Source organism: Palaemon carinicauda, chromosome 43 (genome assembly GCF_036898095.1).
Source record: "Palaemon carinicauda isolate YSFRI2023 chromosome 43, ASM3689809v2, whole genome shotgun sequence".
Lineage (NCBI taxonomy): Eukaryota > Metazoa > Arthropoda > Malacostraca > Decapoda > Palaemonidae > Palaemon > Palaemon carinicauda.
This window is the reverse complement of record NC_090767.1, coordinates 29,572,744-29,584,999: the sequence shown is the minus strand read 5'-3', so window position 1 is coordinate 29,584,999 and position 12,256 is coordinate 29,572,744. Positions and strand designations below refer to the sequence as shown.

The window sequence follows — 12,256 nt, the reverse complement described above, 5'->3', positions numbered from 1 at the left end:
TTTTTTTCCTCTGAGTGACATTATAATACCTCGCCTCCTTTCCCTCATCCTGTCATTCATTGTTAATATCGTTGTTATCATTATCAATATCATTGTTAACATCATTATCATCATCATTATTACTCTATAGATGTAGAACATTATATTCAGAGGTCTAAATCAGGTGTTTTTTTTTTTTTTCACAAAAAGGAAAATATTGTTTTAATCTGATTTTAATTTCATATAAAAGCTTTCGATGTTAAGTTTTAATTTCTTTCCTTCCATATATTAAAAGGAAATGTCTCATTTTAATGGCGTTGATTTAGTTAATAGTGATGAAAAGGAATAATAGTGATCATGATTGTAATGAATAGGAAACAAATATCGGCACCAGTCATAGTCAAACACGGCTCCTCCTGACTCCGCCTCCTTCCTTCGCTGATTGGTTCTCTACAAGGATGTGGGCGGAGTTATCCAAACGGGAGAACCAATCAGCGAAAGGGATTTAAAAACGTTTCTATTGGCCAATGATATTTTGACAATAGAATGAAACTGAGTTGTTATTGGCTCAAAGAGACAATGGCAGACATATTGCTCTACAGTGTTTAGTTCTTTTGCCTCTAAATTCGTTGTTATTATTATTCCCATTTGATCTTTTCCTTTAGAATCTTAAGAAAGAAACACAGAGAAAATGTTCAGTTTTTTATTATCATTTTTCTTAACGTTTTTCTTCTTCTTCTTCTTCTTCTTCTTCTTCTTTCTCTTTCAGTTATTCGCTTCAGTGTCAACGACGTCAGCAGCGTCAGTCGCCCCATCCCTTTCTTGGAGAAGGATCCTTATGTCGATATCCAAGTCGAGGACGTCAAGGAAGAAGACATCGAGAAGGTTGGGGACATCCTTCGGACATTGCAACCACAGGATGCAAGGAGGTGAGGAGACATCATCCCTTAAGAGTGTGTGTGTGTGTGAAAGGGTACTCTCAATAGGCCTACATACATCCATATCTATTTTGGACTGGACATAGGCCTATTTTCTTAGAACATAAAGTAAACTCAATATTGAGAAATATAATAAAATAAAGATAATTATAGAAATGGAAAAGATTTTTATTTATTTCTACACTTTTTCAATTGTTACAATAGGCCTACATATATCCATATCTATTTTTGGAAAGAACATAGGTCTATTTTCTTTGAGCATTAAGTAAACTGATCATAAAATATATAAATTAACATCAATAATGAAAAATGTAATAAAAAGTATTATTAATTTAAGTATCTACTTTTATTCAAAATTTACATGATATTTTGGGTCATGAAATATAAGTACATATAAACAATTGCAATGCTGTGTTGGTCCAATTGCGTGGGTCTGTGTGTGTGCGCGTGTGGGTGTTTGTGCGTGTGTGTGTATGTGTCTGAATGCACATGTCCATCTTAACAAAACAAGATAACAATAAAAGCATGAAATAATGAATAATTGTGGGTGACATCATTTAATTTCTTCTTCTTTTCATTCCCTTTCATTTCATCCCATTTTCTTCCTTTCCTTTTTCTTCCCAACAGATCGTTCTCGGAAATCTGGTTTCCTCCGTGTTCCCTGGGGAGGACGAGGAGCCCTGAGGTCATCCTCAGACTCCTCGCCTCCTTGAAGGGAGTCCGGGTGAGAGAAGACATCGTGTTCCCAAAAGATGAACGACCAAATGACGAAGCCTTAGTCAGAGAGATGAATCTTAAGGCAAAGGAATCCACCGGATGTGAAGATGGTGTTGAATGGTGAGTTTGCTTCTTCTTTTTATACTTCTTCTTCTTCTTCATAGGTGTTGTACGATCTCTCTCTCTCTCTCTCTCTCTCTCTCTCTCTCTCTCTCTCTCTCTTCCAACAATGTTCCAAACCTTTCAGCAGCAGGTGTATATATATATATATATTTATATATATATATATATATATATATATATATATATATATATATATATATATATATATATATGCATAAATTTATTTCTATTTGAACACGATGTTGTGTTGATATTTATCCATATTGACTCATTAGGGGTAATTTGAATGAATTACTACCAATTGTGTCACGTGGTGGCCCGGGGAAATCTGGTAAAACTCGCTGGTAAAGAGACTGATGTCTCACCAGGTAAATCCTCGGACAGCTAGATTAGTGTCAGGTTCAGATTTCCATTTATGGGCTTTCGTGGCATGGTTGGTTTCGACCTGGCCTTTCATTAGAAGGGGCTAGCGTTCGATCCCAAGTATGAGGTAGAAATTTATTTCTATTTGAACACGATGTTGTGTTGATATTTATCCATATATATATATATATATAGAGAGAGAGAGAGAGAGAGAGAGAGAGAGAGAGTTGATATATATAACAATTTCCCTCTCATTATTATCTCCTGTTATCTCTAATAATTTTGTTCGTTATCATTTGATCAGAATCTTCAATCATGTGTGTTTGCATCTCAGTATTTCCTGTTCCCTTCAATTATCTCTTCATTGCCTTTAACTCTCGTCTTATTCATCTTCTGCCTTTCCTTTATTATCATTATTACTCCTCTCTACAATGAATATAATAATCTTCGCCCATGTCTTCTATAATGAAGAGAATAATAGAATAATCACCTTTTGTTTTTATTCATTGAATTTATCCAAAGTCTTTTTCTTAATGGTGTTATCTTCTTTGCTTGTCAGGTTACCATTCCTTAGGTAAAAATCCCTGGGGAAGAAGAAGAAGAAAAAGAAGGAGAAGAAGATGAAGGAGAAGAAGCAGAAGGAGAAGGAGAAGAAGATGAAGGAGAAGAAGCAGAAGGAGAAGGAGAAGAAGAATAAGGAGAAAAAGATGAAGGAGAAGAAGAAGAAGAAGAAGGAGAAGAAGATGAAGGAGAAGAAGAAGACGTTCATCAGAGTTATTTCTTCAGCGACCAAATTCTAATTCATAATCATAGTTTATCCTTATATGGTCAAATTGGTGTTACAATACTTATCGGGGAATCATGTTAATCTACCTTTTTATGATGTGTGTGTGTGTGTGTGTGTGTGTGTGTGTGTGTGTGCGCATGTGTTTGATATGTTTGTTTAATCATGTCTCAGACATCTACTTGACAATAACAAATGTTAGGGAAAGTTCAACGTCTTTTTATAAAAACTTATTTTTAGGAAACTTCTTTTATTATGTTTATTGTTATATTCAATCTCCTGTTTGTTCTATTCACTTATATCTATACACAGATTGTTTTTCTTTAATCATTTCAATACAACTATTTTTTTTTTTGAAGTGACAAAGTATTGCATGACTTATATCATGTCATATTCTTAGCAAAATGCTGCAAGACTTGAATGTACAAAGATTCATTCTATAAATTGTCTTACATGTATTCATGAGAATCAAGTCTTGTTGATGATAGTAGAGGCGATGGTAGGTAATAAGTAACAGTGGAAATCATCATAAATAAATCTCTGAATGAAACAACTGTGGTTTTTATCACCTTTAACGTTTTATTTTATTTTATTTTTCAATATTATCCTACATTGATAATGTCTTCTGATATGTCCTTAATCTTCCCTCAAAGCTCTGGACGGATTCTGTTCAAAAGAGTTCAAGTCTGTAGAGCATAAGCTATTCAGAAAGAAGTCTCTCTCTCTCTCTCTCTCTCTCTCTCTCTCTCTCTCTCTCTCTCTCTCTCTGGAGGTGAATGAAGACAACAATCCTACCTAAGTCCTTCAAAGTACTCATATCATGCAACAATAAAAGAAATGAGAAAAAGTGATCTTAAAACTTTTCAAACAGGTGAGTTCTTTGTGAAATCTCTTGTTCTGTATTTGGCTATTTTGAACATTAAAGTAAACTTATCAGAAAGTATAAATTTTTCTGTGAACTTACATGTTAAAATGGACTAGTTTTGCTTTTAAGGAATCATATCATCATAGGTAGTCAATTTAGTTTTTGAATTAAAAATCAAAGTAAAGGATTATGACACTAAGCTTTTTATTGCAGAGATTTGATCTTTTGTAAAACGCTTGAACTTTGTAATGTCCTCATATATTGATGCTATTTCCTATTGCAGATCAGATGAACTGGTAAAACAGAAGACTGACTGACTGACTGGCTGACTGAGTGACAGAAAATGAAGGAAGGCAGAACTGAAGCTGACATTGGAGAAGAGAATAATAAGATGAGGTAGGATTTTCAGAGTAAGAATTTTGAGTTACTGTTCATAATGAATTGTATAAAATGGGTATGATGAGGAGTTACTTCTTTTAATCAATTGAATGAAAATGTTAGATTTGTAGTTACTGCTCTTAATGAATGGAGTAGCTGGAGTAATATTATAATTTACTTTTTTGATAAATTGAATAAGTAGAGTAACGTTAATATTCATTTCTTTTATTCATGTTGAATATAAATTTCCTAGAAAAATTATAGAATTAGACTTATTTTGGGATATTTTCTAATTTTTTTACACAAAGCAATGTAAATTAGGACTCTGTAAAATGTAATGATTTCCTCTATACCAGCAAGCAAAGGTAAGATAGGTCAAGTGTGTCTCTTCTTCTCATGCAGACAGAATGACCGAAGGAATAGGAAGGGGGAACAAAGGAGTAATTATCAGTAAATGTCAGCAATAATTGTAGCTTGAGGTTTTTTTTTTCTCTCTGCTGTCTTCTATTATTTAGTTTTCATAAATAGAAGTCAACATTGTTTCTGGTTTTTCAGGCAATATACTATTCTTTTCAGATAATCATTGTCAAAGGTACCTACTTATGATGGTTTTAAGGAATTGCATTTATTCCACCAATTCATCATTGACCATTATGTAAGAGTCATTTGATCATTCTGTTTTCCAAAATAACTATTTTTGCAAGGAAATGATTAAGTGACGAGCTTCTCTTCGGAAATTCCTCCCTCTCCTCTAATGATGCTTTCACCAGCCCTTTGGTGAGAGTTCATCTCTGCACTCATTGAGACCTTCCTCACAAAGACCTGAGCTAGATTGCCAGAGGCCGGATCGACAAATGAAGCTCCAAACGAGGTCTGTTAGAACAGGGTGCCCGACATACTCTGTGTGTAGCAGCTCTCCTCCTCACCTCGGTCTTTTATTTTGGAGGTGGGACACTCAGCATCCAGCCAGCATCTGAGGAATTCTCGGACATTATCTGCATTCCAGAACCAGAATGTGACATATCAGGGAGCAGCCCCAAGAAAGGTCTTCAAAACTTATTTCGGATTGATGGAGGTCATTACCAGACTCAGTCATTCCTTACCTTAGACCTTCTCTAGAGTTATCTTCTTCCTCTTATTTGTCTACACCTCCTTTATATTACTCCATTGGGAAATTTGGTAAATGCAAAATTATATTTATCTGAAGTATATCATTTTCGGTAAACTTATATGTAGAGTGTTTTTGTACAACTTCTATTCTGCAGTATGATAATGAATATATCTGCTCCACCACTACACATTCATATTTATATAATTGATCCATTTTGTTTTGCGATAAAAGATCAGAATAAAGATATATCACAACAAGATTTCTATTGTAGATATTCTATCATTTGTATAGCACTTAAACTTTGTAATGCGCTTGTATGTTGATGCTATTTGCTTTTTACAGATCAGATGAAATGGTAGAACTGAACATTGACTGACTGATTTACTGACTGACTGACTGACTGACTGATTTACTGACTGACTGGCTGACTGGTGCATAGGGATATTGTTCATCGTCATCTGTTGGACTCAAGAGAAGCTGATATGTTAGACCAGCGTCAGTCAGACCCATTGAGTCAACTTCTGATGAGAAGAGAAGTAACACAGAACAGAGATGGACATTGCAGGAGAGAAAAAAAAAGATGAGGTAAGATTTTAAGCAAAAGACTTTGGAGTTACTACTGGAAATGAATCGACGGAAAGAAATATAATTTGAGTTTATTGTTCCTAAGGAATTAAATTGAAAGAGTAAAATTACCTTCCGTTCGGTAACTCTTGCAAAAGTTTTCCATATTGTCATTTTTACTGATACTATCAGTGTTAAGATTACTATTATTTATGATAAATAAATATTCCTTTGATAATTTACTACATTTGACCTGTATTAGAACCTTTTTATATTCCAGTAATTTCTTATATTGAGCTTAGGGTTTTCAAACATTCAACTCTTGTCTTTAGAAACTAACTGTAAAAATCACTTCTAAATAGTTTCATTATATGGCTATCACTTACATAATTTGTCTTCAGGCATTAAGCAAGAGGCACTAAACATATTTTTTCTTCACAATAGATTAATTGTATTTTTATGGCATGTTTTCAGGAGAATTATTTGTTGAGCTTCTTTTGGTAAATTCCACCATTTCTTTAAATGGTAAAAGGTCATTCTTATATGGCATCTTTTCTCGTTTCCTGTTCAGGAGTCTGAGCGGTCTGCATCCAACCAGTACTTGGGCAGGAGTGGAGAGTTTTTAAGGCATTCTTAAGACATTTTTCCCATAGGCTGCAAAACTGCAAGAGCCTGTGCATGGTCGGATGGGCCAGGCAATGTACCTAAACAACAGACATTATCTGCATTCTGGAAATAGAGTCTGACCTCAGGGAAAAACATGCCATCTCTCAAAGTGTTAATTCCTTCACTTCTCATCTTGGATTGATGTCGGTGAGTACAAGACATAGTCATTCCTTCACTTTGCCCTTCCCTAGAGTCATCTTACACTTCTTTGCACTGAGCCTCCTCTCTTCAACTTCTATATTTTTCTTAAGATTTAGTGATGGATGATTTGGTTGATGCACAATTAATATTTCTCCTTTTCTTTTCTTGCAACAAATTCATGAATGATAAGACTTGGAATGAAGGAGGCATTTGATTCCGGATTGTCCTTTTAAATGTAAATTTATTAAGATTATTGAAATAAATATGAGATATTTCCTTATGAACATTGTTCTACCATAAATGTAGTGTCAAAACGGAAAGATACGATCCGTTCTTTCAATTGCTATTTTAAACTTCATGAGAAGTTCTTAATATCAGCTTCATTTAATTGCAGATTCACATAATCAAAGAAGAGTAGTCTAGTCTCCTTGAGAAGCAAGACTAGGACATCTTAATCCCAGCAAATCATCTGGAATCCACTTAGGTGATTAGATCCTCTTGATTGATCAGAACTGAAAAGAACTCACTTGATCTCCTGTTTGATCACAATCTTAGGGTGAGTACCATTGGAGCTTAGCATTTGATCAGCAGACAAGCATCCCAACTAATGGATTTAGGTTACAGGTAATAGATTCAATGGATTACCACAGAAACAAAATGAAATTCATATAATTACATAAGTACATACAATTATATTGAATACAAAATACAGTTTATTCCACTCGCTGCATATACACAATCTCCATAATAAAATGAGTTAATGTGTAAAGATATAAAGGTGACCTTCCTATCTACAAACTTGCTACTGTACAGAAATGATTACTCTCAACACTAACTTTAAGCAATATCTTTAGCAAGAAACTATTTTACTATGGCTGACATGAAAATTATGAATTAATCTTTTATGAAACATTCACATATTTTAGTTTCTCTTCCCAAAGTGGAAGATGATATTAATGAAGCCCTGGATCATATCCCTCATGATAATGGTGGCCCAAAGGACATGGTGAGCCGTGAACTTGAATACTTGACTCTTTTCATAATTTTATCACTTACTTCCAGGAATAAAGAAAATGCATTTTGGTACAGAACCAGCACATCAGCGTTCATTTCACACCTTTCTCCAATCTGCTTATCTGTCCACCTGTACGTGCACAATCTCAACAAGAGGTCTTCAGGTCTTCTCCCATCATGTATCATTCCACATGCTCTTTACAGGAGTTTCATTTCCACTACTCATATTATTTTCTGTTCGTCTCTACATCCAGTCCATTCTGTAGAGCTGTGCACTCCTGTTGTCAGAGTCAACCTATTTATTAAACATTTCTTTTTTTCCTTATAAATACATTCCTAAATTCCATGTCCTTTGTAATAACTTTTGATTCCTTTTCAAAGAAAAAAATCAACCTTCCTGACCTAAAATCCTATGTTTCTTTCCACAGGAATCTAATCCTAATTGAGAGAAGTCCACGATAGTCCAATGCCAGATTCTGATAACAAGCAGCAGCTGAGATAAGGTTTAGAATGCCCCAGGAAGGTCCTGTAGTATGAGGCTCTCCACTTGCTGACTCCTGTCTTCAGACTTCAAACTCTGTCTATGCCCCATGACCCTTATTTCCCACCTGCACAATGGGGTATTATGTGTGAGCAAGGAAGCTAGTGCCAATTCTAGAGTACTATTAATCTAATTCTTCCTTTGCATTTGGTGAAATTCAAAATCTAAAAATTCGTTAGAGAATTAAAAATATACCATATTTCTTCATTGTTACCAGAAGACAAGAAATTTTTATTTCGTAATTTATCTTTTTTTTTCAGAATATCTTGGTGCTGTATAATCTTTTTGTTATAATATTCTATCAATGGCTTACCAGGAATGATTTTTTGTTTTGTTGATACATACAGTATTCATAGCCCTTATAGAATGTATATTTTCCTCACATACTACAGTTATTCCCTTCTACAAAATCGCACTTTTTCTAAATTTATATCAGTTCCCATATACTGTATGCTCATTTACGACACAATTTGAATATTCTAATTATTATACCGTATACCCATACACAACATGATTTGAATGTACTATATTTATACTCTATACCAATTTACGACATAATTTGAATATACTACTTTCATACTTTATACCCATTTATGACAAAATTTGATTTTACCATTTTTATACTGAACATCCTTTAAGAAAATAAGTTTAATATACTATTTTTATACTGTATACCCATTACGACATAATTTAATTGTACTATTTTTATACTGTATATCCATTAACAACAAAATATGAATATACTATTTTTATACTCGATACCCATCCACGACATAATTGGAACGTACTGTTTTTGTTATTAAACTATATATTTTGTAGCCTTCTGGAATATTTTTTAACATATAATCTAATGAACTATATATACCATTCCTTGAATTCTGATTTTCACTTAATGCTTGCTCATGGAATGTAAATAGATTTGATTTGTTATTTGGGAATATCATTTTGTGGATATATATTCCTATATGATATTGATAAAAAACCTGGATTATAATTTCTATTTGTGTTAATATGGACAATTTATGCACTGCACCTGATTATATAACTTACTATTCATTTTTACTGATATTTAGACATTATACTGATAATATGCTGTTGTTGATACAATAGACTTACCTCTAATACTAACTGTTTTTATATAAACCTTTTATTACCTTCATAAGGACATTAGTTAAAGTGGTATGTATATATGGTAAGGAGGGGGGGGGGGAGATTCTTCACGTGTACATGTCTTCCTTGTTTCCTTGTTGTTTCTAATCAACAGATCTGAGTTGATGGCACAGAGAAATGTGACGCAACGGACGATGTTGCAATGTGATGGTCACCTTTTAGATTCGTTTGCTGAGTGAGGAGATGGCCCACTTCATTGTTAGTCTCGGTAGAGGATGGTAGGAATTTTTTCTCTCTCTCTCTCTCTCTCTCTCTCTCTCTCTCTCTCTCTCTCTCTCTCTCTCTCTCTCTCTCTCTCTCTCTCTCTCTCTCTCTCTCTCTCTCTCTCAAACTAATTCCATTTTGATTTAGATAAGTTACAGGTACATTAGAAATAGAAAACAACATTATTAAGATCATATTTTCTTCTCTCAGAAATACATTCCTGCTCTAGACTAATAAATTTCCAGATTAAATCTCTAAAGTTATGAATCAGTTATTTTCTCTAATGTCTCTATACTTTTACCTTTAAACTTTGATCTTACTGTATGCGCTTCTGGTCTATTTTAAAAATTTTGGTGTATATCTATGCATGTAAATAAAGACTATTTGTTTTGTTCCATTTAAAAGTTTCTCTTTCGACAAACAATGTCCCCTCAATGTAGAGTGACCAAGGTCCCTATAATCCAAGGTCTATCTATAAACCAAATGAATTTGAGGCTTTTTGAGAAAGGGAGCTCTTTTGTACATTAAACTACTTCACAAAGTGTCCTGTAATCTGCAACAATCATCTCAAAGTTCTAAGAAGTAAATCCCCTTCGTATTATTCTGAGGGAAAGATAGAGCATTTTATTTTTCATGTTGCTTTGATAGATATATGAATTATTGGGGGGGGGTTAATTTTTGTTCTTCAATCACACTCACACTTTTTATAAATTATTAACCAAATAGTGATAAATACGAGTGTGCTTGATTCCCAATTGTATTTTATATTAATGTAATTTACAGATAAATGTTACACAGCTGTAAAAATTAATTCTTTCCTATATTATTTTTTTACATTTATGCAGTTATTCATATGAATAATAAGATTTAACAAATATAACAAAACCCTCTGTTATGACAGTGTAATATTAAATACTCTTTGGTTTTAAGAACTTTTTTTTATTATATTAGGCCATGGCTGTCATAACAGACTGATTGAAAAAATTAGATGCATAAAGGATGCACAATTTAATAAAAATCCTGCTAAGTTTTGGCGCATAAAATGGATTTTGAGCAAAGCGAGAAATCTATTTTTGGGTGATATGGCCATGTCGTCCTGATGGACGGCTCCTTTAGGTAGCTTTCTAAGGGATATTTGGCTACAGTGATACTCCCAGAGAATTAACCACAGGTTTCCAGAATTCTAACACCTGGCGCGAGTATCCTTAATATAACTTTTAAGGATATAGCATAATATCAGGGGACGTATTTCTTGATAGGCAATCTTCACCCCGAATAGATTTACGCTTTGAGTGCGAAAATGAAGGGGAGCCGTTATCAAGGTTACCCGGTGGATCCCCTCCCAGTACTACTACAGCGTATTATTCCTAGTTGCATTTAAGCATGGATAGCCGCAGATAGAGTAGTTTAGGGTGGGGTCTTTCGTTACGTAGTTGTATACTCCTTTTTTGAAAGAAGGGAGGGTCCATCAGGACAACATGGCCATATCACCCAAAAATAGATTTTTCGCTTTGCTCAAAATCCGTTTTTTGGGCTCTGATGGAAGTTTACCAGAGAATTACTTGAAAGTAGTATATATGTGGGTTTGTATAAGTGCCTTTACTTTGAATGAGTTCCTTATATGGTCTCCTAGACCTTTATATATGTCATTACTATTATTTGTCATATCCCCTAAGCTTGGAACTAGCAGGGAAAGTGTTGACTTCGACTATAAGGATTCAAAGTTTGTATCTACATTGGGACGGACGGTAAATCCTAGAGATTACCTTTTTCATCCCTTGGAAATCTGTACTCTGATTTCAAGTTGGGCCCTTCTATGGCTTAATTAAAACTCTAGTATACTTCATTCGTCTGTAACAGAGATAGGAGCAATAAGACGCAAATACGTTTAGTATTTCACCTTGTAACTAGATTATCAATTGTAGTTACAATAAGGAACGAATAGGATCTGGCATTGAAAACACATCAAGGTCCATATTTTCTCTTGTCGGAAAAATATGTAATTTCATCGAAATGGTGACACTCAATGGAGATGTGAAACCAAATCGGACTGACTTGTAAAGATTTTGGAAATGCATGAACACTGTGATGCAACGTTCATTCGGCACTGGTGTTATTGATCAGATATGCACCTATATGGAACAGTGAGTTAATCATCGTTGTGATTTGCACTCGAGGGTAAATATACCCATGCACCCAATGCACTGGAAAGTCCCAAAGCAGTTCACTGTTCGTCGCAGGCTTTTTTAAAACTACCTGCTGCCACCACAACATGTCTTATTTCATGTACTTGCTTCGTATAGTGTTGGAAGAAGTTTCGCGAAGAAGCAATTTTCTTAGGATCCTGAACTGCGGGTGAGCTGTCAGGATCCGCTCTGCGAATAAGTAGGTGAGCATTGCACTCAGTTATTTTAGGGATAGATTTTGATCCTGAGGTTTCGCCTCGGAAGAGCTGTCTTTCCATGAAGGGTGAAGTCCTACGAAGATAGACCTTAAGAAACCCTAATGGGATAGGGAGACATCTTCCTTCATTGGGCAGATTCTCTAAGGACCCCACCTTTTGGTGGGCAGCTCGTTTTTGGCGAGAAAAGTAGGATCGGGGAAAGGATTCAGTTCTCCCTCTTCTGTGAACTGAATATGGCCTATATCCCTGATAGGGCCAACATTTCACAAACTCTAGCCCCTGAGGCTATTGCGA

At 34.6% G+C, this 12,256-nt stretch overlaps 1 protein-coding gene across 1 annotated transcript in view; it reads left to right on the top strand.

Annotated features, from left to right (window-relative positions):
• Positions 1–3,371, top strand: part of LOC137633554 (uncharacterized) — a 5,798-nt gene extending 2,427 nt beyond the window's left edge. Inside the window, exons 3-5 of the mRNA XM_068365837.1 lie at positions 749–908; positions 1,545–1,754; positions 2,680–3,371. Of these exons, the coding sequence (XP_068221938.1) occupies positions 749–908; positions 1,545–1,754; positions 2,680–2,698 (389 nt within the window). The 3' untranslated portion in view covers positions 2,699–3,371. The remainder of the gene's footprint in view (positions 1–748; positions 909–1,544; positions 1,755–2,679) is intronic.
• Positions 3,372–12,256: the final 8,885 nt, after the last annotated feature.